Below are 25,663 nucleotides of genomic sequence, written 5' to 3'. Positions count from 1 at the left end.
GTCAAATATGGACTAACCCAACTTTTGGGTTAAAAATGTAATTAGAAAATTTAACCCAATGGTTGGGTTAGTCCATATTTGACCCAAAGTTGGGTTGAAACAACCCAGCATTTTTTAGAGTGTACAGTGCATGGGTAGCCGTTAGCTACACTCATTATTGAGATGAATTATGGGATTGAATGAGTGCACATAATGTCCACTATGGACAAATGGCTGTCCCCTCAAATAGTGCACTATATAAGGGTATAAGGGTTGGGTTTTGGACACAGCTGGGATTGTACTGTTTTGCATACTACATACTGTAACATATGCTTTATAAAGTATGCAGTATGCAGTGTATACAGATGTAGTATGCACACAATTACAGTTCTCTTCCTAGACTTAATAGTAACTATTTGATTGATCAAGACAGTTGTCCTTTGTATTATTTTTTACATTTGTTGACATTAGAAATGGAATTTCCTGTTATAGCGATTAAATGTTTTTTAAGTTGAGGAATAATAAAAATTGACTGTCTCTTTAAAAAAAAAAAAAAAACTCATAAAGCGCTTCATTGTCCCGGGATGCTGAGGGTGTGTGTATAAGCTACATCCACGTTCCTCAGCATCTGTGGTTCGTCAAAGACATGTCCTAACATTTGCTCTGTAAATGCCTGAGCAATACAACGAACAGTATAACGTTATATTTGGCTGAGCAACGCCAAACTGGCTCCGGTAAGCATTTGTTCGTTTTAAAAGCTTATCGTCGGTATATGGTAGCCGCTTCGATTTTAGTCCGTTTTATATTAACCATGTTCGTGTGCACTTTGGATGGGTAAATGCGGAGCACTAATTCCGAGTATGGGTCACCATACTTGGCCACATGTCACGTCACTATGTTATTGTGATGTTATTAGTGAGTGCAGGTCTTAAGCGCATGTCGCAGGCGTCGTATCTTTATATTCTCTGCATACGAGGCGGGCAAATGTTTCCTATGATGTTATGTGCAGAAACAAGAATATTTTGTCCTCGATTTTAAGGATTAGAAGTTTGTATTAATTTGGGCTGTTAGGAGTCCTGGTCGATGGATGTTGCAGTAATTCCGTCTCGAGATCACTGGGAGAATGGATGTGACGTCAGAACCTCTGGTTATGAGGCTTATTTGGTGCTGAAGGAGGTTCACTGAAACTTTTCAAAGTATTTAAAATTCAGAATTGCAAGAATGTTTTGTGAAGCTGTTATATATGGCAATAGCTGTAAAAAAAAAATAAAAAAATCCTGAGGGTTTTTCTGACCATACAACCATGCTGAAAAGCAGCTTAAACCTGCATAAACTGCTTTCATGGTCTTTTGGCTGGTTTAGAGGGGGTTTGGGGCACTTAGATGGTGTTGGTCACACTTAGAGACCAGCTAATACAGCTCAACACCAGCTTGGCCAGGTTTAAGACCAGTTTAAACCACCTAAGGCCAACAAAGCTGTAGTTCTTGCTTAGGCTGGTAATTTTATTTATTTATTTGTTTATTTATTTCCGTAGGGAACTGTCCAGACAAAAGCATTTACATTTAGATGAGACCGCAACTCCCTGCAGATCTAGGTTGTACCTGCACCTTTACATTTCAGACCATGTCTGACAGATTCTGTGTTTGTGTAATGTGTTTGTGTAATTGTCCTTTACCAGACCATTTACTAAAGCTGTAGTTCTTGCTTAGGCTGGTAATTTTATTTATTTATTTGTTTATTTATTTCCGTAGGGAACTGTCCAGACAAAAGCATTTACATTTAGATGAGACCGCAACTCCCTGCAGATCTAGGTTGTACCTGCACCTTTAAATTTCAGACCATGTCTGACAGATTCTGTGTTTGTGTAATTGTCCTTTACCAGACCATTTACTTCGTCAGATGTGAGCACATCCTTGTATTTTCCTTTTCTTTTAAGCAATCTTTTAACCATCCTTTTCTTTTAACCAGTTATTTACAGTATACTTCTGATCAAAAAGTAATAGAAAATATGGAGATGTAATTTTAAATATGTGGTTTCTAGGCCTGGAAAAGTCTTTGAAAGTCATGGAAATTTATGGCGAATCATGAATCCCAAAACATAGAAATGTATTGTTCAAAATGTGTGTGAACCCCTGTAAATGCCATGGAAATTTAGTGGGCAAAAGATGTGGGAACCCTGCTTGTAGTTCAAGTGACATCACGGAACATAATCTATATAAATCTAAGTTTTAGTGCATTCAGATACTGAATCAAACCTATTTTATCGAACGAGCTTCACATAAAAGGAAATAAAGGCACATTTCTGCACTGCTGAATACGAAAGCTCTACAATTTAGACCATATGGAAAAATACCCTCTGCAAATTCATTGATAGTCACTGAACATAAAGGAACATTGAGGAAGACAGGTATATCAGCCAATTAGAAGTTGCTTGCTGATCTAATAGCGATATTAATGTGTTCGATTACATGCTTCGACCAAGATCACATTTTCAGCTTAGGCTTGCTGTTTTTTCTTTTAAGTTCTGGGCCCATTTCCATAGTTTCTCTGAAGCTGCAAACTGTGAGTTGGCTAATTTATGAGGAATAAGAATCAATTTACTTTGCTACTTTTTATAAACCACATTAAATGCAGATAGATTAGCAATCTGATCTCAACTACAGCTGAAAAACATATTGCTATCCCTGAATCTCCATGCTTTAAATATTTAGCAATACAATGGCCTACAAAAGTATTTTGACACTGAAACCATGCTTAAAGGTTGTTTCAAACTTGGTTCAGTTGCTTAGTCTGAAACTGAGTTTGATTCCACTGCCCTCATGCTGTTTTTTTGGGCCTTATGTAGGTATTCCTCTGGGTGTTTGTTTCCTGATTTTCAGTATCCCAAAGAAAAAAAAAATGGATGATTTCAAACTAAAAATATCAGTCCATCTGTGGGTGAAGGAAGCTTGTGTTGTATAAGGGGACAAATTAAGTGAGTCGCAATCAAAAGCAGGAGGCTGTATTTCCACTGGGAATCTGATGTCTCTCATCAATAGCGAGGAATCCCTGGAGTGCAGGAAAATATCAGCATGTTTCCTGCTGATACACCTGCTGAACTGTGCAAATCTGTCTCCCTGATGCTGTGGTGTACTGTGCTTGATTTGGATGAGGTTGTTTTCCTCAGAGGTTTTAATACAGCTGAACTACAAAGTCAAAGTGTAGGTGTAAACTGTATATAGAATGATGCTATCTAATCAGTTTTTGGATATTAGCACACTGTATTCCAATGCATACTGTGTTGTCCCAAATATCAGATGCATACATCTTGAGAATTCCTTTATCTCTACTTGGCTATCGGTAGGCTATATCTTGCACTTTTGGTTAGTATGTCGTACTAAAGGACCAAAAATAACTTTTGGACTTGTCAAATTGAGAAAATGTACAGTTAAAATTTTCCCATATATTTTTCACAACAGGTTTAAGTTGGTTACAGTGACCAACAGAAAGCTGCTTAGGTTGAAAGTGACTTCTGTGTGAGTTGTGCTTAATACATCACTGCACTATTGACAATAGACAATGGACATTTTTCCCGCAAAATTTTGCCAGAATTAATGATACTGCAACTTAATAGTGAAATGCTTATCTTCCACTTCCATTGTAAAAATACACATTATGATTTTGATTAGGGCTGTCACGATTCCTCGATTAAATTTGAGTACTCAATAATAAAAAATCCTCGATTGCATTTTGCCTGTGTTGATTAAGGGGAAAAATAATGGAAGTGGCACATTCCACAGACAAGAATCCATGAAAAGCATAATTTATTAGACAGTTTTCTAAGGCTGCACGAAATATTAAAACCATTTTAAAATCATAATAAAAAGCATAGTGCTATTGTGAATTCAGAAAGGCTGCGATTCAGTTAAATAAATATATGCGCTGCAGGTTTAATATGCACGTTATTTATATGATTGTAGGTTATGGCTCTGTTCACAGTAAATGCTGCTCCACACAAGATAAAAAAATAAATACAAATTTCCAAAATGAAAATTTAAACCCTCACTCTGAGTTTGCATGTTTTGATGTCCACATGCTCTTGTTCAAGAAATGACAGCGTAGCATTTCTATCATAAAGAAGTGGCCAAATATTAATTTTGTCTAGTCAATATTAAAGAAGGATTAGATCGCACTATAATGTGTAAAAGAGTAAAAAAAAACTTGTAATTTGCAAAAAAAGTTATGATTTATAAGTGGACATTTGAATTAAATGTTGTTTATTCGATATTAAACAAGGATTAGATTGCGCTGTAAAGTCTAAAAATCGTCAGGCCATTGGTGCCCTCTGCAGGTATTTGATATATAAAACAATGTACATAACTCATGATTATTTTGTTTTATTACATTATGTATTTTAACTGTTTTGTTCAATAAAACCATATGATTATTTGCTTTTGATATTATATTTGAACCAATTATTATTGGCTCAGTACTAGGGCTGGTTTTTGACACAAATTTCACGATTCGATTCAATTCTCATTCACAAGCTTGCGATTCGATTACCGATTATTTTAGATATATATCAGGTACAGTACATACGAAATTTTCTCAAGGAAAAAAATCTCAAATAATGCTGTAAAATATACATGAGAGTCAGTTGGTACTACATTACAATAATATTGAAGGTTAAAATTGACTGATTTGTTATACATAATAATAAATAACAATTACATAATAATATTTCTACTTCAATTCGTTTTTTTTATATAAACATAATGGTGACTGTCATAAAAACTTGATGGATTTATTCAAACATAAATTAAACATTGAAGAACAAAACATTTAAATGGTGGCTGTCATAAAAACTTGATGGATTTATTCAAACATAAATTAAACATTGAAGAACAGTAAAATTTATAATGAATATGGTGCATATATAAATGTAAATGTGACATTACGTGATATTGTTTACAAGTCGTTATATTGATGTCTTTGTGCAGCTGAAACACTGATTGAGCGATTACATGAGACAGAATATGGCTTGTAAGGTTGTACCCTTTCTTTTAAATTACCTTCGGATGTTTAGTCATGATTATTTTGTGCTGAAACAGGTATTAATGTGGAGGAGATGATTAGTTCACGTGCGCTACGTGCTGCTGCGTCATCGATTCTTGGGATTTAAGAATTGATATCGTTCCATAAAAATGATAATCGATTAATATCGAGATATCAATATTTTTTACCCAGCCCTACTCATTACTATTATATGTGTATTTTTAGTCATTTTAAAGTCTATTGTTCACATAGGTCTATTTTTATTCCCACAAAAAAAAATCTGATTACTCAATTAATAATCAGATTAATCGACTGATTAGAAGTAGTTAGATGATGTTTTCTGAGTAGATCGTTTGTATGTCTTTGATTTGAATCGATCACATCTATGACATTAGCGCCTAGATCAGTTCAACTTAAAACAGTTCCTTATACTGTCACCAAGTTACCCACCAAGTAAATAAATACTCACCAAAACCTATTTTAACCACATTTGGCACTTTTTACTTTAATTTTGAACTTTTTGTTTCAGGGCTGACGGAATCCCACTTCTGTGGGGCTGATGAGGCCAGTCATGGCTCTCAGGAGAAGACCGGAGACCAGAGCCATTGTTTCAGAGCTCAACCCAACTGAAAAGCTCTTGAGAGATGGAGTTGATCCAATTCCTGAGGAACTTGGACATGAAAAGCTGGATGTCCAGCCACCCTCACCTGTGCCAGCTAGGTTCTGTCTAAGTGATGGGTCTGAGGACGACTCTATCCGAGGCGAAAGCCCTCTTCAGCAGGACAGCATGGAGGAGGACTCACTGTCCGAGTATGATAATGTCGTATCAGGGGAAGAGAAAGAAGAAGAGGAGCATGATTACGAGGAAGATGAGGAACTGCAAACCGAAGCGGACAGGATGACCTACTATGTTCACTGTTGTCCTGAAGATGAAAGCTACATGGAAGGAATGGATTGCCATGAAGGTGCGGACAGTGCTGAGTGTCCTGGCACGTCTCGAGATGTCCGGGATAGCTGTAAACCAGAGGAGGCTTCGGAACACACAGAAAACTTTTACAAGGTTCTGCAGCAAGATGCAACAACGAAGGTCTACAAACAACCAGAGCCTATCACAGAGACAACCTTCGTACAAGCCCCCATGGCTGAGGACGAGGTGGATGAAGAAGAGATGGAGGAAGAAGCAGAAGAGGAGGACAGTGAAGAAGAAGACAATGTTGGGTTTTTTCGCTACGAAGGGAAAGAAGCAGAGTTGAACAACAATGAGATCCCACATAAAGGTGCTGACGGCTTTCCCAGAGATGGCAGAAGTCATCCTCAAGTTTCCAGTTGTGCTAAAGTGGGGCAAGCAAGTGATGCACTTAGTAACTATAGAAGGAATCAGGACATCCCCAAACACCTAAGGGATGTCCCTCGAGGGTCAAGTTGTCCTCCTAGGGATCCAATGGAAAGGGTACGGGAAGAGTGTGCCAGTGACTGTCCAAAAGATTGTGATGTCCCTGTGGTCAGAGAAGGTAGAGGAGACCCTAGACAAAATTTCAGATATAGAGGACATCAGTCGAAGAGAGTACACAAAAGAGACATCACTTACGAGGATGGTAGTGGGGTCAGCAATAAAGCTAAGTTTGCAGATCCAGAGGACAGAGGCGTTTGGAAAAAAAGACATTTGCTAAAATACTCTAGAGAGGACGACAGGGACAGAGATGGGAAACATTCACACAAGCAAAGTAAAAGTCCTGGAGACAGCAAAAACAAAGGACAGGACCATCCCTTTTGTAGTTATAAAACAAAGGGTGGAATAGAAAGAAAGAGCATTGGGGATGTTGAGGAAGAGCAGATTGAGAACAGATTTAAGACCAAACTCAGAATTTCTCCAAACAACTCAGGGAGGGACAAAGGTGCATCTAAACAGACAAATAATGGGAAAGAGGCTCCTGATAGTTCCAGGGCCTCTTCAACATCATCAGACAGGAGAAGCAGCCAATCCAGAGCCCATGTTAATACACCTGTACAGTCCCCAGATAAACGGCTACATGAAGACTTGGCCAAACCTGTTGAAAAGGAGAAGACAAGGCCTAATCAGGAACAGGTAACTGTGCAGAATTCTTTACTAACTGTCAAGAAGTCTTTGCTTCCTCCTTGCAGGGGAGCTTACACAATGATTGGATTCATGTGAATGGATCCTTGTTTTTGTGGTAGCATTTATTCTAGATTGACCCATGTTTTAACATGAAAAAAGGTGAATGGTCACTTTGCATGTCGATCGGACAGCCTGTTCTTGTCTTAGCCTGTTCTTGGCTCTTGACCACATTGCACCAGATTTCTACCAGTGGTCCGGCTCCTTCTAGGCAAGCATCAGACAATCGTCTCCAATGAGATTTGAAGATTTCCATCCATTCTTCAAACTGCTTGTCCTCTGCAGGGTTGCAGGAATGCTGGAGCCTATCCCAGTATCTCGGGCCACAAGCGAGGGAAACACCCTGGACAGGTTGCCAGTCAGATTTGAAGATTTGTCCTAAATAATAGCCTAGATTAGTGTTCAGCCTCAGAACAGTGGACCAATAAAGAGTGGAAAAGTGGTTATTGGGAAAACACTACAACATTGCTTTCTTATATAAACCCTTAGCCATTTGGTTCCAAAAATTGAAGCTAATTATGTGAATGCTAATTCTACCAATTTAGCTAATTTTTGTATACAGGGGCGCAAAGTTTGTGATACATTCCCTAAAAATGTAGTTGTCCTGTTTCTGCTTATATGTATACTCCTCAAAATTTATAATCCTTCATATATCCAAGTGTATCCACATCTAAACCGTCAATTGTTGGGCCCTTGAAAGGTGAAACTGTAACTGCTACAACTGACTGGCTATGGACAAAATAGCACTGCCATCCACTCATTTTTTGGTTTCAGTCCTATGCTTTCAACAATAATCATGTCTTGTCATGTCAATTATAAATTGTACCTATAGGCCTAATCACAATATAATAATTTTCTGTTTCAATGTTTCTACAGGTTTCTCAGAGTAGTCCAGAGGAAAGTTGTACAGGGCCACCATCTGGACAAAAGAGACCGGCAAGTTAACTAGTTATATGCTGAACCATAATAATAGAATACATGCTATGGGACAAGTTGTAACCTGTAACAGGATCTGTAACTTAAATATCGTTTTGCTTTTCAGCAGGCCCAGAGAAATCCCTCTTTCCCAAGCTTTGTGGATAGTAAGTTCTGTTTTATTTAAACACAATTGAATATTGTGTCTCAAAACTTTAAAGATTTGAAAGATGCATGATAATTGGAATAGTATTTATATTAGAGTTAGGTTCAGAGTATTAGCTCAAATTTCAGGTGTTTTATTAGTCTAGTTGTTTATCCTGCTCTTTGCATTTGTTTATTAGTCCCTGGTCCATGTGAGCCAGAAGATCTCATCAATGGAATAATCTTTGCCGCAAACTACCTCGGCTCTACCCAGCTGCTCTCTGACAGAAACCCGTCCAAAAGCGTGCGCATGAAGCAAGCTCAGGAAGCTGTGGACTGTGTTAAGGTATTTATAAGATTCTCCACACAAAAATATTTGAATATTTCTGCTGCCTTGGCAAGGCTCTTGTGAACGAACATTACTTGAAATGTGCTTTATGGTTTAATATTTTGTGGATATACTGTAGAATGTTGTCAGAAGATCCCTCTCAGTCCACTAGATGACACTGTAACCTTTGTGAAACCATGTTTTTTAGTCTGTAGAGGGTGAAGCTCAGAGCTTGACAGAGATTGACTTGTTCATCTCAACCAAGGCCATCAAGGTGCTCAATGCTGACACACAGGTAGGTAAATTTCATTTAAGACTGGTAATTGTGTGAATATATACAATATTTTGTCAAATATACAGTCAGAGCTGTGGTGCAGATGTCCTAACACTTTCCTGTTGCTTTCCACTTTACTATTCATAAAAAGACAGAATGCACTATTAAAAAGAACTGGATTTACATTAAAGGACAAGTTACAGAATTGATGCTTAGCTACATACTTTTCATTGACTGACTCCTGATCCTTGTTCACAGGAGACGATGATGGACAACGCCCTCCGCACCATCTCCTACATCGCAGACATCGGTGACGTGGTGGTCCTGATGGCTCGCAGGCGTCTGTCTAACTCCTCCTCGCTCGACTGCACAGATTCAGGCCTCAGCACAGAAAGTCGGAAGCAGTACTGCATGATGTGCTACGTCTTTGAGTCAGAGGATGTGAGATTGATCTTTTCTTATAATAACCAATAATAAGAATGAAAGTGAATAATGTTTACCATGAATTAATTTTATAAAGAAAAGATTAAAGCTTAAGTGTTTTTTTTGTTTGTTTGTTTGTTTTTTCAACTTATGGCCGTTTGGGTGTTTGGTGAATTTTGCATTATTTTTGCAATTGCAAGGTTTTTCACACAACTATAACAGAAATGACACAATTAAGCTTAAATCTAACAATCCAAAACTGCATAATAAATCTGTCCTTGTATCAGTGTTGGATGGTACCCTCTAACTAATAATATGTACCCATAACCAGGGCCGCACCAGTTGCACCCCCCTAAGGACAGTCCGGCCCATAACATTAGTAAAAAATCCAGATGGAATATTCTGACTTTCTCCACATTTATGCAATGATTAAAAAATAAAATGCAGGTTTGCAGAAATGCAGAATTCTGTGAATTTTACGCATTTAAACTTAAGTTAATAGATTTAGGCATGGGAAAATGACTGAGCTGAGTACCACACTTGTTAGTTGAAAGCATTATCAAATTAGCCTAAATATTTAATAAACAAACATGTAATATTTAATATTGAATAAGCTATATTTAACATGTAATAAACAAACACTCTTATTGGTAACTGAAAGCATTACCGAATTAGTCTGATTACTAAACAAACATATAATATTTATTATTCAGTAAGTAATATTTACTATTAATACTTAATTAAATAAAAACCGCTTATCTGCAGCTGAAAGCATTATCAAATTAGCCTAAACAGTTACTAAACAAACATGTTTAATATTTGGTAAGCAATATTAATCTATTAATATTTCATTTCATTAACTATTAATATTTCATTTAAAAAAAAAACGCTTTCACCGGTAGCAAAAAGCATTATCAAATTAGCCCAAATAATTACAAAACAAATATATAATATGTAACATTCAAATGTTCAATATTAACATTTAATTAAAAAATCTTATCAGTAGCCGAAAGCATTATTAAATTAGCCAAAATAATTACTAAACAAATATATAATATTTCAAATTAGCCTAAATAATAACTAGGCAAATATGTAATATTTAATATTCAATAAGCAATATTTAACATCAGTATTTAATAAACAAGCACTATTTTTGGTAGCTGAACAAATGGTCAAATTAGCCAAAAAATGACTAAACAAATATATTCGATAAGAAATATTTAACATTACTATATAATAAATAAACTCTATTGTTGTTAGCTGAAAGCATTATCAAATTAGCCCAAAATCTGACCAAGCAAATATATAATATTTAATATTCAATAAACAATAGTTAACATCAGTATTTAGTAAACAAACACTGTTTTTGGTAGCATTATCAAATTAGCCTAAATAATGACTAAACAGACACGCATGTGTAACTGTGTGAATGACAGGCAAAGATTACTTGTGGGTTTGTAGCTCATAACTCAGTTTTGTATTTGTTCTTCATTGTGTTCATGTTGTGCTCATGTAACTGCATGTTTTGACTTTTTTCCGCCCTCTCGATTTGATTCAAGCACTCTCTCGCTCTGAGATGTCGTCACATCGTCAAGTATCCTCCTCTCGCTGAGTGCTTCACCTCCCTCTCCTCCCTCACAGGCCCAGCTCATCGCACAGTCCATCGGTCAGGCGTTCAGCATGGCCTACCAAGAGTTCCTCCGAGCCAATGGGATCAATCCCAAGGACCTCAGCCAGAAAGACTACAGTGATATCCTGAACACACAGGAGATGTATAATGACGACCTCATCCATTTCTCCAATTCCGAAAACTGTAAAGAGGTGATTAAAGCACTGGAAACTTCATCATAGCAGCTATGAATTGTAGCTGCTTTGTGTCGCAGACATCAAACTCAATTGTGTTGTGATGCTCCTGCAAGTCTGGCCTCTCTTTTCCAGATCCCACTCTCCCAGTCTTTCCTAAAGCATTCCTATCACTTTCCACTATCCTGTCTACTACCTGTATGTGTTTTTCAATGCTGATGGTGATAGAATAGAGATTAGGGGGCTGATATATATATTTGCTGTTATAAATGTAATATATTTAACAGGTATGTAACTATAACAGTTAAAATCATAAATAAATGTATGTATATATAGACATACACTGTATCTATTATATTTATAAAATTATCTATACTGTATATGTATGTATATATAATAAATATAATTATATAAATTATTTGATATTAGTGATATGAATATATTAAATATATGTAAATATATAGAAATAATATGATATAGTACATAATTACTGTGTGTGTTTGTGTATACACAGTATATACAGTGTGTATATAATATTTTTAAATCTTCATATATATGATGTATTTTTCATTTAATATGTAATATATATATATTTTTTCTATTATGTAAATTATTTTATATTAATATATGAAAATAGTAAATATAATGCATAAAAGATAGTAATATTAATTATATAACTATATAAATGGTAAATATTTTTATTTTAATATATTTTAAAATATTAATGCATTTTACATTTATTTTATATGTAATTTTTATATTAATTATGAATATATTAAATAAATTATTATTATTTATATAACTATTAATTATAAAAAATATATATACTTCATATTTTACATATATTCATATATATAATATTTTTGAAAATATAAATACATTTTATATAATTGTCATATAGTTAATTTTATTTTTTATATGTAAGTATTGTATTATTTATAATTAATAAAACAGCACTATATTTACTACAAAATGCTCTCAAGGATTTATTAATTCAAATATATAAAAACTAAAATGTGCAAAAAGTGAGTCTAGTTATCAGCGTATGTTGATCACAATGATTTCAGCCTCATAATGGCTGAATACCATTAAATGGCAGTAATAAATACTGGGTTATCACTGGCCCCCTGCAGTAAATGCTAAGAAAACACATAAAACTTAAAACTTTTGCAGGGTATTCTGCCACACGCTACTTCATCATGGTGTTAAAATCATACTTATAACAGCAATTAACACCCGCCACCCCATATTCATTTCATAAATGGAGTATTTGGTGCCTCTTTTTACAGTATTTTCTGACTTCTCTACGTTCTTTCTTTACTCTTTAGTCGTTAATGGATTTTTCCTCGTTTTTAATCATATTTTTGCACTCAGCTTCAGCTAGAGAAGCAGAAGGGCGAGATGCTGGGTGTGGTGATCGTGGAGTCGGGCTGGGGCTCCATCCTGCCCACCGTCATCTTGGCCTGCATGCTGAACAACGGCCCTGCCACCCGCTCCGGCAAACTCAATGTGGGCGATCAGATCATGGCGGTCAACGACACCAGTCTGGTGGGCCTGCCGCTCGCCACCTGTCAGGGCATCATCAAGGTTTTGACATATCTAAGCATGTATTCAACGCATACATGTCATTAGATTGCAGTATTACACGGTTTTGTGTCTATGCGTGTGTGTTTCAGAGCCTGAAGAATCACGTTCAAGTGAAACTAAGTGTAGTGAGTTGCCCACCTGTTACTACTGTCCTCATAAAGAGACCCGACCTGCAATTCCAGCTCGGTTTCAGCGTTCAGAACGGCATAGTAAGTGTCAAGGATCAACACCACTGAAAAAAATTACACTCTTAAAATAACATATGTGACCCTGGAGCACAAAACCAGTCTTAAGTCGCTGGGGTGTATTTGTAGCAATAGCCAAAAATACATTGTATAGGTCAAAATTATAGATTTTTCTTTTATGCCAAAAATCATTAGGTTATTAAGTAAAGATCATGTTCCATGAAGATATTTTGTAAATTTCCTATTGTAAATATAATAAAACTAAATTTTTGATTAGTAATATGCATTGCTAAGTACTTCATTTGGACAACTTTAAAGGCGATTTTCTCAATATTTTGATTTTTTTTGCACCCTCAGCCAAATATTGTCCTATTGTCCTAACAAACCATACATCAATGGAAAGCTTATTTATTCAGCTTTCAGATGATGTATAAATCTCAATTTCGAAAAAATTGACCCTTATGACTGGTTTTGTGGTCCAGGGTCACAAATGTCTAATGCATGACTAAAATATGTCTTTTTTATTACAATGACTTGGCTTATCATAGTTAGGGGATTTTTTGGTTGTGTCATGAATTATTTAATTCTAACGCAGTCGTCCTGGTGCTGAATTGCAGATCTGTAGTCTGATGCGTGGAGGTATTGCGGAGAGGGGCGGTGTGCGAGTCGGCCACAGAATTATTGAGATAAATGGACAGAGTGTGGTCGCTATGGCACATGAGAAAATTGTCCACACCCTTTCAGTATCTGTAGGAGAGGTACGGCAATATATATACACTTATGTTTTGATTATTAGTAATAGTCCAGTTACTGGTAGGGGTATAAAAGTTCATTATACTTAAGTATAAGTACTGTGCCAAAATATTCCATTGAAGGCCAAAAACTTACTTTGGCTAAATTAAAAAGGTTTTCACATTTAATTGTACTTAAATATTAAGATTTAATTGATATAAGTAAACGTTAATTTTATTATTTTTTTATATATATATATTTTAATATTAATACTATATGAATATATATATATATATATATTTTTTTTTTTTTTACTATAAGTACTGTACAGTTATGAAGAACAATTAGTACTTTACACTCCTGTCATTTGCCGTGAGTCAAATAAAACAGACCTTTATTGTAAGAACACAGAGTCATCATCCTTTTTGCATTTTTGCACTCAATTATTTTTATTATGTAATGTATTAATGCCATGAATGCTATTAAAATTATGTGTCTGTCTTTTTTTTTTTCAACAGATTAACATGAAATCTATGCCTGCCATCATGTTCAGGTTGTTAACTGGTCAAGAGACTCCGGTGTACATATAAGGAATCATAAAACTGGGACTTTTTCCTGCAACTAAAAAAAAGGTTTACAGCTCCTCCTAAAAAAAAAAAAAAGCAGAAAAATAATGAAAAAAATACTCTCTGTCTTGCATCATGTGGGTGTAGACTGCATGTAAAGATCATTAGAAAGAGTGCAAACATTCACACAAAGAAAACCTAATCACATAATCTGATCAAAGGAGTGATGTTACTTGCTTATTAATGCAATTATACAGATAGTCTTCCATGCCAGACTTATTAGTTTGTATATATGTTAAATGCCTTTGGTTCAAGCCTTTTTGAGTTCTTAAACTAGCAAAGTACTCTTAAATTAAAAATACCAAGTGACTGTACTAAAGTTCACTAAATCAATAAAGTAGGGCGTCATCAATAGATTTAATTTTTAACAATACTCATTTCACAAACTCAAAGATTAACAAATGGACTAAAGCATGCTAAAATCCAAAGATAGCTGTTACATTTGCTGAACATGCTGCATTTGAGTTCTTCTGGCTGTCTTCAGTGTCTCTGTGATAAATGGGTCCTGTACACTGTGAATGGACCATTTCTGTAGATTACTACTTCAGCATGCCGGACTTGAAGACAGAAAATATACTAATCAGAAAACCTGAGCTGCATTCATGTTTATGCATGATAAAAAAAAAAAAAAAGTGTTATTTTAGTATCATTGAGATTTTTACCAAGTTTCTAGACATTGTTCAAATAAGTACAAGCTAGAAAGAGTTTATACAGGTGTAGTTATTTTAGAACTTCAATTTAAATTTTCATATAACTTCAGTTTAAGTCTTTTTCATATATATTTGATTTCAATTAATATGTATTTAAGTAATTAACAGGTTTTTTATGGTTATGTTAGCTAATGTGTGTGTGCATATGAATTACTTATAAATTAATTATTTTAGAATTAAAAATCAAATTACCTATGAACTTCCAAATTCAGATGGCTCACACATTGAAAAAAAATCGATGCAGACTATATTTTAAATGTAACAAATTATGCTCATATGGTTATGAATTCACTCTTGGTATTGCCAAATGTTATATCATTTAACTAAAAAGAACTGTAACACAAATAATGAAAATAGACAGATTGTAGAATTTGTATTTTATTTTTTTTGCATTATGTACATATATACATATGAATATGCAGTTTGTATAGAACAGCTGGATCAGTAACAGTTCTATATATACAGCTGCTCCCAGCAATTCAGTCTGTAAGTTTTCAAGTAGTAGTTGTGGATGGCAGCACACAGCCCCTCAAAGTCTCTGTAAAAATGGGGGGGGAACAAAAACAAATATTTAATCAAGCAGCAAGGACAGTGAATTTTAAAACAATGACACAATTTTGGTGTAATTAGTAATATGCTTGTTGTATGGAAAAGAGCAGCATGAATATTCTTCAGAACATGTTCTTTTGTGTTCCACGGAAGAAAGAAACTCATGCAGGTTTGGAACATCATGATTGCGAGTAAATGATGACCAAATCTTTTTTTCTTTTCAGATAATGTTAATGCAAATGCCTTTATTTGTGCTTTGAAACGTACTGTTAATGTAGTGATCTGCTGAGACAAGGAGACATTCCCTGTCTGTGTGTTGTCATCATAGATCACTCCCTCTAGAAAGCCTGAGTTGAGGTAGCCTTCACCAGTATGGGATTCGTCATCCTCATTGTCCACACCCACACTGAATACCTCCCTCATCCTCGCAGGAAACAGACAGTCCAGTAGCACCACCATCAAACCAATCACAGCGCACAGCAAACCTGAAAATAATCGGCAAACACACAAAAAAAGATTCTTCATTGGCATTAATGGTTCCATGAAGATAATCCATAGAACCTTTTCATCGCACAAAAGGTTCTTTATAGTGGAAAAATGTTCTTCAGATTATTTAAATGTACTTCACACTTCAAGGTTCTTTGGGGAATTCAAAAATGGTTCTATGACATCACTGTGAAAACCACCTTCTGGAACTTTTATTTTTAAAAATGTGGAATATTCTAACTCTTAAAGATTTGAATGGATGCCATAGAAAAAACAAAGAACCCTCCCGTGAACAGTTCTTAAAAGAACAACTTTTCTTAGAGTGAAGAACATTTTAATAATCTAAAGAACCTGTGGAATGAAAGCTTCCATGGATGTTAAAGGTTCTTCATGGAACCTCAGATGCCAGTAAATAACCTTTATTTTTAAAAGTATATATTGCACAAAAAGGTTCCTCAGACTAAAAATAAAAATGGTTCTGTTCACCCAAAATGGTTCACCAAAAGTATTGTCACCACATATTACATCTATATCATTTGATATTGTATTTTATATGATTTCCAAGTCAAAAACTTTTGAAAGTGGTACGCTTTCCCATGAGGAGCATTTACCTGTAGCCAAAGCGATCCAGAAGGAATGGCTATAGTCTGTCCTTAAGGACTCTGCACCTATACTGAAGTCACATGGGATCACATTGAATATAGTTGAGAAGGAAGCCATGGAGAAGAAAATGAAAGCAGCCGTGGCTATCATCATGTAACCGGCGTAGAGGATGACAGGCATTGAGAAGAGGATATTGGCCACCAGCCAGCAGCAAAAAGCCGTCCTGTGGGAGAAGGCCATTCTGTACTTTAGCTTGTTTGCATTTGTTGAATAGCACGGGGTTTCTTTACACTACAGTAAGACATTGGTGGTGTCTATGTGTTGGTTTACCACAGATTGGCTGAGGCGAAGCGGCCCGAGTATCTGTACTGGTAGATGAGGCCGCAGGCGCTGTTGCGAGTGAACTTCTCTGCGATGTAAAGGATGGGGTTGGGAAGACCTCGCTCCAGTGCGTCACTGTACTGCTCGTCCACGCTGCTCGACCACCTGAAGATCTCGTTGTAGTCAATGGTCTCATTTATCTGCGATACTGGGTCGCCTGTTGGAGCGGATATGGAAAGACCCCATGAAACCTGAATTGGACTCATAATGCTCTTGAGAAGTGGACCACAAATATTGACGACTCATACGGTTTACCTTTGAGTGTTATGTTTATTCCATACAGCCCCACATGAAGTCCGACTTCAGCGGACACCACTGCATTACTGAAGGATTTGTAGGTGGCGTTTGCCTTCACGCTGGCTTCAGCCCAGTCTCCAGTAAAATTCAACACTGAAGTGGACAAGAAGATCATGGAATGAAAATGTAGGCTATGTTACTCAATTTCAGCAGCTCTTATGTAATGACACGAGATAACTGGACTTAATGGGATATTTCATTCTATTGTTCCAGTTGAATTTTTAGACTCTTACTCGCACTTAAAAACTGGATGAATGCAATTGCATTATGTAACAAATATGTCAAACCAAACCAATTAAATTTAATTATCACCTTGTCTTTGGTTAAAAGTCATCGAAAAACTGGCGAGGTTAGAGAAAAGCTCTAGCAGCATTTTGTTGTCTAATGCAATGTAATTCATGCATTTTAAATTCAGGTTAAATAGGAAAATATTTTTTGAGGCCAATATAAACATATCTAGCAACAACTTGATTTCCAGATTAACTTCAAAAAATACTTGAAATACTCACCTACTAAAACAGCTCCAATAAATAAACTAATGATTATCCTGAACATCCAGAACAGTCTCTGAAAAAGAGGACATTTTATTTTAATATTAAAATATATTTTTTACACAAATTTACAAAATCTTTGCAATTTTTTATACATCTTTGACTGATATCAAGAGCTGATGTAAAAGACTTCACACTAGGTTTGTAAATTAAGAAGGGTATACTAAAAAGACAAAAAAAAACACCCCAGATATATAATTTTACTGTAAATGGTTTGACTTTACAGACCCTGATATTAAAAAAATAACACAGAAAAGTAATCTGTCCCTCAAAAATTCACATATTTGTAAAAATTGAAAAAAAAAAAGAAATAAATAGGCTACTTTTACTTATAATATGAAATACTGCTTGACAACTCAATTCAAGGTACAATGAATCACCTTGATGGTTATTATGAATACAACTATTAGCCTTTTAAGAGCTTGGCGCGTATTTTAACCTATAGCCTACATTTTTAAAAGCTCTCACTCTTCAATCATGTCACATCCACTTATCATTGCCCCTTATTAGAAAGCTGTTGATACAGAAAAGCCTTCCAGACAAACTGATGCAACTCACTCACCGATTTGCCACGTATTCCCGGTAGAATGAAGAGGAAACTGACAGCTAGAACCGAGAAAACCAGGATCACGACCAGCAGGCTGATGTCGACGATGAACGGGCTCCTTTGTAGCGAGTAGAACGGGTAAATGCCATCGTAGAAAGTCATCTTCCCTCCACAGGCGAGAACTAAAGCTGAAAGCAGGACAGTGTTGGCCAGAGGCTCAGTTACCTGGAGATTGCAGATTACAGTCTAGTGTGCGAATTATACAGTAACTTTCAGGGGGGCCGTTATACTTTTGAAGTGCGCCTATAGCGAAACCCGTACTCGAGCTGATTTTTGGTCGCTATTTATCGCCAAGTCAAATTCGCGCTCTGGCTTTAGCTATAAAACGTTTAGTTCATCCCTGTTTAATCAAGTGCTTGTAGTTAAAAAGAAAATGTACTTTTTAACACATTCGAAATTTGTTTCCTTCATGAGAATTCAAATTCGGAAACAACCCCCATAACTCAGTCCACCTCTCTCACACATCTTCACACTTCAGATCAGTCGTTAAAATCTATAAAATTACTTGGGATGCATCACAGAAAGCGCCACTCATGCCGCAGCCGCAGCGTTAGCTATAATGCAAATGATCCCGCTCAGGTAACCGGCCCAGGTAAGCGCACCTTGAGGTGATTGTTAACGTGAATGAGGATACTTTGATAACCGTACATCAAAGGACATCGGATCTTCCTTCATAGTCTCACAGAACTGGATGTTACTTGATAGACATTTAGAAATCAATACCCAACCACAATGCCGCATTGCAACTCACCTGTGGACGCAACGAGAGCCGCGAAACAACACGGAAAAATATGTGTCTTGGAAATAGGATGATCCTCTCGGCGCTCATCTTTTAAACGATCGCACTTCCTAATAAAAGCTTTGATTTGCATTGATTGGTATTCCCAAAGAGAGGTGTCAACCGCTCATGACCAGCCCTTCAACATAAACTCAGTGTGAAACCGGCAGGTGTGGATGTAGGTCGGACTCTCATTCCGTCACTGACTCTTCCTTTTACTTTCAGCAGCCATCCGATCTATTCGCGGACAGGTGAGGTCTGCTATTCTGTAGACAGGCGTGAATGTATTTTCACTTTAATTGCCTTAATGTTTGCTCTAAAGTTCCGGATTTGTCAGTCTTAAAGGAAAGTTGTGTCTGCTTGAACACAGCAGTTTTCTGTAGTTCAGGTGAAGAGGTGCTTCATTGGTCTGCAAGAATGGGTTTATGTGAGCTACTCTTGAGGACTTTAACTGCACTGTCTGTTCTCTGTCAAGCTATTGGTGAGTATAAGTCTATCTATCTATCTATCTATCTATCTATCTAATCTATCTATTTTCACTCAGAAATTGCTAGTAAATTTCACAAAGAATTACAAAGAATTGGCCATTAACATTGAGTTTAATGTGAAATTTTGAAGTAAAAAGACTAAAATAGTATTTTCTTGTGGAACTTATTCCAATAATCTTTGTTTTATTTGCAACTTTGAAAAATAATTTTTACTATCTATCTGTCTGTCTATCTATTGCATTTTGAAATGATAAAAACTACTTTTAATATATTTGAACCCCCTTGTTTAACTGCCCTCTCAAATGTTTAATGCAGTTTTAATTAGAAAAATGACAGTATTTTTTTTTTGGTCTCAGGCTTTTGTACGGCGTACTTTTGAACCTCACTTTGTGCATATATGAAAACACATGAATTTCCAGCTGTTTGAATACTCATTACACTATTCATCAACTAAATGTGTTAAACATTATGTAACATACTAATATGAGTTATTGTTATTCATGAAAATTACTATGAAGTGTTTCAATGAACTTCAGTCAAGGTTATTCAAAATATTTTCCTCTATTTTGCAATAAAAAAGTAGTGGCAAAAAATCTAATTGTCAAAAGAATAGCTTTTTTTGGTTATTTTTTCTTTAATCTTGAATATTTATTTATTTTACATCATATATTCTTTTATTTATTTTATTTATTTATTTTATTTTATTTTTGAGGGACATTTTAGGATGTAAGTTGGATTTTGAATTCTAGATAAATCCTAGGTATATTTTAAGCACAGCTTGAATTTGCATGAAATAAATGAATTCATCATTAACTAACATTATATGATGATTCACATTTATTATAGTGTTGCCAAAGTCCCTTTGATCTTGAACCAAACAGGTGACAATTCTGCCATTACCTGGGAAGTTCAAAGGTATGATGGGTGGTACAATAATTTGGCAGATCACGATCGAGGGGCTGCAGGTGAGTGAATTCATACTTCTTTTAGGTTTCTACAAAAAAAAAAGAGAGAAAGAAAGGAACATCAGGATATTGTCCCTACAGATGCAGCACTGGTCCGTCTCTTTCCGGCGCAGTACACAGATGGCGTTTATCTGCCCCGACAGGAACCGCGCCTGCCCAACCCCCGCCAGATAAGCAACATAGCCATGATTGGCCAATCCGGTCTCATGTCCTACAGGAACAGAAGTGTCCTCTCTGTGGCCTTCGGTGAGTGATGCTTTCATTTACACAAGGTGTAACCTGTTGATTGAAGAGCCAGCCCTTTATAGTGTCACATCATTTAAAGAAATGTTCAGTAAAGGCTTCCTGAGTGTCATTTACCTTAAAGGGATAGTTCATCCAATAAAAATAAAATTTGACAATTTATTCACCCTCATGCCGTTCCAGTCCTTTCTTTCAAAAACAAAGAAATTGCTAGTAACTCTTTTCCATGCAATTACAATGAATGGTGACTGGAAACTTCAAGCTTCAAAACAGATGCAAAAGCACTATAAAATTACTCATTCACTGTATTACTATCTTATGGGCTTAGTCTGCTGTGGAAAAGACTGTTATAAATCCATCCTGGTTCTGTTGGATTATTTCAGGTTTACACCACCCTTTCAATCTAATTGAAATTTCATTTGGCTCAAGCTTAGATGGGATATTTCACTCAAAAATGAAAATTACTCCATGATTTACTCACCCCCCAGCCATCCTAGGTGTATATGACTTTCTTCTTTCAGACGAATACAATCTGAGTTATATTAAAAAATAACTTCTTTCACGAGAAAGTGGCATTCCAGCGGATGAAGTAGGACATAGGTGTAGCGTAAGCTCCGGTGAGAAGTGATGAACGCGGAAGCGCAGAGGAGAGAGCAAAACAAAACACTGGTCATGAATTAGAAGTACAAAACGAGGATTTGTAAAGAAGAATGTAAAGAGGAGACTGGTTTTCCTTTGCTGTAAACAAAACTTGGTTCTGGCGAGACTATCATATTCTCACCACAGCTCACGCTACGCCTACATCCTACATCATCTGCTGGAACGCCACTCTCTAGTGAACGCGTACGATAGTTAGCGGAAGCTAGAGATTACGGTTTATTAAGTTTTAAATATGGATATTTTCCTAAGCATCGATTCACTTCAGAAGGCCTTTATTATCCGCCTTGTGGAGCACTTTTTATGATGGATGGATGCACTTTAATTTGCTTCAAAATCTCAACACCCATTCACTGCCATTATATATTCGTCTAAAAGAAGAAAGTCATATACACCTAGGATGGCTTGAATTTTCATTTTTGGGTGAATTTTTTTTTTAGCTGAAACCACGGTCCTTAATGATTGATGAATTCAGCGGACACCGTCATTTTGAGAGTCAAAAACGCAAATCAGGGAACACAAAATTAATACCCGTGGCTCCTGATGAGATATTGGGGTCTTATGAAGCAAAACGATCGATCTGTGCAAGAAACTGTATGTTATTTACAACATTATTAGCTGTAATCCAGAGCCTCAGGCAAATGGGGAAATTTGATTATTTGCCACGAGCTGATTCTTTCGGACAGTTGGTTTCAGTGAACTGCTTCAAATAACTGATTAATCAGTTAATTTACGCAATGACTTAACGTATGCACAAATATATTATTAAAACACCCAATAATGATGTGAAACATGGATATTTTACGTCTAAAGCATATAAAGTAAATAGTCTTCATTAGCACACCTTTTTACATAAGCAAAGAGAAACCATAAAAACTTTCATTTGGCCTCTTCATTCAAGTGCTCGGTTCACGCATGCGCATATCAGCGGCTCGTCGGTCTTCAGTTGTAACTGTTTCCTGAGTTCGGTGACTGTTAGAGTAACTGGAGTGCTGAATGAGTTGGCAAAACCAGCATCATATGATCAGATATGCCGGTATTTTGGCTCATTTCGAGTCGGAGTGACTGTCAGGCGTCTGAAAGTGAGTTTTGATTAACTGCTCGAATCTGTGCTGCTCGAGCTGCGAACTGTTTCAGATGGTTCAGTCCTATCTATTCACTGTTACTCTATTAAGAATTTTAAACCCTTTTTAGAGTTCAAGGATTTCAGTAGATGATCTTCCTAATATTGACTAATTTTGTAAAGGATCATGGAGAATTTGATGGCCACTCTTTATTACTACATTAGGTTACCATGTGTGGTCTGAGATCTCAGAATCACGAAGACCTGGTTGCCCACCTGAGTTCATGCATATTAAAGTCCAAAAAGAAGATCCCATCTTTGGCTCTAACTCTTCGCAACCGATCCTGCTTCAGTTCCAGAGAGCAGAGTGGGATCCGAGCACGGGCAAAAGTCCCAACAATCCCCGCACACAGGTGCGTATGAAGCCACTATAGACTGTATGGGATTTATAATGGACCTGCTGAGTTTTTGATCTACCCAAATTCATTTCAGGTGAATCACGTGACAGCGTGGATAGATGGCAGCTCCATCTATGGATCATCCAGCTCATGGTGTGATGCCTTGAGAACGTTTTCCAAAGGACTGCTGGCATCAGGCTCCTCACAGGATATGCCCCGGCGCAGCAGCAGTGGGTACCTCATGTGGAGTGCGCCGGACCCCAGCACCAGCCCCGGCTCACAGGAGCTCTACGGTAACATATGGAGCAGTTACTTTAAGTTGTAGTGCATTTATTTATTTATAACCACATGACCAGTAGTTACATAGCTAATCAAGGAATTTTCGTCTGGTAGGAATATTTTGCTGTCATGCTTTCTTGTAACATGCCTTACAAAAATGTATATCCATAGTTTCCTTACTATGGTTACTGTAGTTTCCATCCATAGTTTTGCTTACTATAGTACTATAGTTATTGCAATTATTTTACTGCTATAAAATCAATTCTGCAACACTGTGAGAAGCTTTCAGAATCTTTGTAATTCATTCATTCGTTTGTTTGTTTATGGATAAATAAATCCATTTTATTTATTCACTTATAAATGGATAACTATTTTATTTGTTTGTTTGCTTGTTACCCATTACTTATTTATAAATAATAGTTTGGATTAATAATAGTAATAATAATAATTATTATTTATTTATTTATGGATGAATAGATAAATAAACATTAAAAAAATAATTAATTAATTAGTGATTAAATGACTGAATAATTAAATAAATAAATACCAGAGTGTTATTGTTGCAACTGTGACTATAGTAATTATTACATTTTTGCAGTCACTACGGTTACTGTAGTACATTTTTGAAAGGAATTTTTGAAGGGTAGCATTTTAAGTCATTTTGCTCTTAATCTAGTCTGTCACCAGGTTCAGTCCTTTTGCATGAGCATGTGTTTGCTAAAACCCATAACAATGTGCGTTTGGTATGTTGCTGTAAAAAATTACATAATACCAATATGAGTATGGAATGTAAAATACTCTGAATAAACCACAGCTTGTGACACCAATAGACCATCATTTTTTGAAAATAATCTTCGATCTATGTACCTCTTGTAAATGGCTCCATAGATGGCAAAACATTAAGCAATAAAGTACAAGAGAACATGATACAGAGCAGAGTGACTTTTCACTTTGCATGGTTTTAGTACTTATATATAAAAAAATTACATTACAAGGCGCTTATGGAAATGTTGTAAGTTGTGGTTTTCAGCTGCTCATTTTGTGTGTTCTCAGAGTTCGGGAATGCCCGGGCCAATGAGAACATCTTTACGGTCACTGAGGGAATTATTTGGTTTCGTTACCACAATTACCTGGCCTCCAAACTGCATAAGGAACACCCCTCTTGGTCAGACGAAGAGCTTTTCCAAAATGCCCGAAAGAGGGTTATTGCCACATTTCAGGTAAAGCAGATAGTCCTCTATTACTGACTCACTTCATGAAACAGGTGGCAATTTGGAGGGGTGTAACGCAGTATCCTTCAATTAATATCTCCTTTGAACACTGGCGTATAAATATAATGATATATCAATCTTATTTCTGATTTGATGATCGATCTTTCCTCAGAATATAGCATTCTATGAATGGCTGCCGGCCTATCTGGGAACACCAGTGACTTCCTATCCAGGTGAGACTTTGTGTGTGTGTGTGTGTGTGTGTGTGTGTGTGTGTGTGTGTGTGTGTGTCTCTTTGAATGTGCACATGCTCCAGTAATCTGTGGTTTGTCTCAGACGGCACACCCACTGACCACAGTCCGTTCACTGACCGTCTGAAGGTCACACTACAATTTGAGTTTCATTCACTTCCACTCATATGCATGTTAGCGCATATTAATAATAATTATTATTTGATATTTATCATTTCTATAAATATAGACAATTGCATTTTGATACAGGTATCACCTTCTTTTACTTTTAACTTTAAAAAATGACATTTTTATAATAAGTAATACAAATAAAAATGTATTTAAAAAAATCTAAATAATAATTCATTTTTTGAACATGTTTGAGATGCAACATTTACAATACAATTTTTGGTGACATACATAGAAAATATTTAATGCACAAACGAACATGATACAGATTGGAGTAACTTTTCACTTTGCGTGGGTTTCGTACGGGTTTTGCATGCAAAGGGCTTATGGAAATGTTGCAAGTTGTGGTTTTCAGCTGCTGGTTTTGTGTGTTCTCAGAGTTCGGGAATGCCTGGGCCAATGAGAACATCTTTACGGTCACTGAGGGAATTATTTGGTTTCGTTACCACAATTACCTGGCCTCCAAACTGCATAAGGAACACCCCTCTTGGTCAGATGAAAAGCTTTTCCAAAATGCCCGAAAGAGGGTTATTGCCACATTTCAGGTAAAGCAGATAGTCCTCTATTACTGACTCACTTCATGAAACAGGTGGCAATTTGGAGGGGTGTAACGCAGTATCCTTCAATTAATATCTCCTTTGAACACTGGCGTATAAATATAATGATATATCAATCTTATTTCTGATTTGATGATCGATCTTTCCTCAGAATATAGCATTCTATGAATGGCTGCCGGCCTATCTGGGAACACCAGTGACTTCCTATCCAGGTGAGACTTTGTGTGTGTGTGTGTGTGTGTGTGTGTGTGTGTGTG

At 36.2% G+C, this 25,663-nt stretch overlaps 3 protein-coding genes across 3 annotated transcripts in view; 2 read left to right on the top strand and 1 right to left on the bottom strand.

Moving 5' to 3' along the window:
* The first annotated feature begins 611 nt into the window (after positions 1-611).
* On the top strand, positions 612-14,168 carry LOC107662453 (amyloid beta A4 precursor protein-binding family A member 2-like). Its single transcript, XM_016452481.1, has 12 exons — positions 612-713; positions 5,543-7,099; positions 8,024-8,083; positions 8,190-8,229; positions 8,407-8,552; positions 8,743-8,829; positions 9,067-9,249; positions 10,873-11,052; positions 12,409-12,621; positions 12,711-12,830; positions 13,424-13,564; positions 14,057-14,168. Exons 2-12 carry the CDS (start codon positions 5,573-5,575, stop codon positions 14,126-14,128), a joined length of 2,769 nt encoding a protein of 922 aa, XP_016307967.1. The 5' UTR covers positions 612-713; positions 5,543-5,572; the 3' UTR covers positions 14,129-14,168.
* A 1,174-nt stretch (positions 14,169-15,342) lies between these two features.
* LOC107662485 (dual oxidase maturation factor 1-like) lies at positions 15,343-18,450 on the bottom strand. Its single transcript, XM_016452527.1, has 7 exons — positions 18,304-18,450; positions 17,700-17,757; positions 17,149-17,283; positions 16,843-17,050; positions 16,521-16,735; positions 15,691-15,908; positions 15,343-15,412 (listed from the first exon to the last, which is right to left on the bottom strand). Exons 1-7 carry the CDS (start codon positions 18,448-18,450, stop codon positions 15,404-15,406), a joined length of 990 nt encoding a protein of 329 aa, XP_016308013.1. The 3' UTR covers positions 15,343-15,403.
* Positions 18,451-18,858: 408 nt separating this feature from the next.
* Positions 18,859-25,663, top strand: part of LOC107662471 (dual oxidase 1-like) — a 20,490-nt gene continuing 13,685 nt past the window's right edge. The window contains exons 1-7 of the mRNA XM_016452513.1: positions 18,859-18,940; positions 20,496-20,579; positions 20,661-20,825; positions 22,768-22,955; positions 23,035-23,233; positions 25,228-25,394; positions 25,558-25,618. Coding sequence (XP_016307999.1) covers positions 18,859-18,940; positions 20,496-20,579; positions 20,661-20,825; positions 22,768-22,955; positions 23,035-23,233; positions 25,228-25,394; positions 25,558-25,618 — 946 coding nt within the window. The remainder of the gene's footprint in view (positions 18,941-20,495; positions 20,580-20,660; positions 20,826-22,767; positions 22,956-23,034; positions 23,234-25,227; positions 25,395-25,557; positions 25,619-25,663) is intronic.

Source organism: Sinocyclocheilus anshuiensis, unplaced genomic scaffold, assembly GCF_001515605.1.
Source record: "Sinocyclocheilus anshuiensis isolate Anshui unplaced genomic scaffold, SAMN03320099.WGS_v1.1 scaffold807, whole genome shotgun sequence".
In the NCBI taxonomy this organism is placed as follows: Eukaryota; Metazoa; Chordata; class Actinopteri; order Cypriniformes; family Cyprinidae; genus Sinocyclocheilus; species Sinocyclocheilus anshuiensis.
Note: the sequence above shows the minus strand (reverse complement) of the source record. Positions and strands in the feature narration are given on the sequence as shown.

What these genes read in the sequence shown, in the direction of transcription:
- LOC107662453 (XM_016452481.1), top strand. Translation starts at nt 5,573, where the DNA reads ATGAGGCCAGTCATGGCTCTCAGGAGAAGACCGGAGACCAGAGCCATT. An exon ending in TGCTCAATGCTGACACACAG is followed by an intron (nt 8,830 to 9,066) that starts GTAGGTAAATTT and finishes CCTTGTTCACAG; the next exon opens with GAGACGATGATGGACAACGC. An exon ending in CCTGTCAGGGCATCATCAAG is followed by an intron (nt 12,622 to 12,710) that starts GTTTTGACATAT and finishes TGTGTGTTTCAG; the next exon opens with AGCCTGAAGAATCACGTTCA.
- LOC107662485 (XM_016452527.1), bottom strand. Translation starts at nt 18,450, where the DNA reads ATGACTTTCTACGATGGCATTTACCCGTTCTACTCGCTACAAAGGAGC. An exon ending in AATAAACATAACACTCAAAG is followed by an intron (nt 17,051 to 17,148) that starts GTAAACCGTATG and finishes CCGCTCCAACAG; the next exon opens with GCGACCCAGTATCGCAGATA. An exon ending in TTCGCCTCAGCCAATCTGTG is followed by an intron (nt 16,736 to 16,842) that starts GTAAACCAACAC and finishes CTTCTCCCACAG; the next exon opens with GACGGCTTTTTGCTGCTGGC.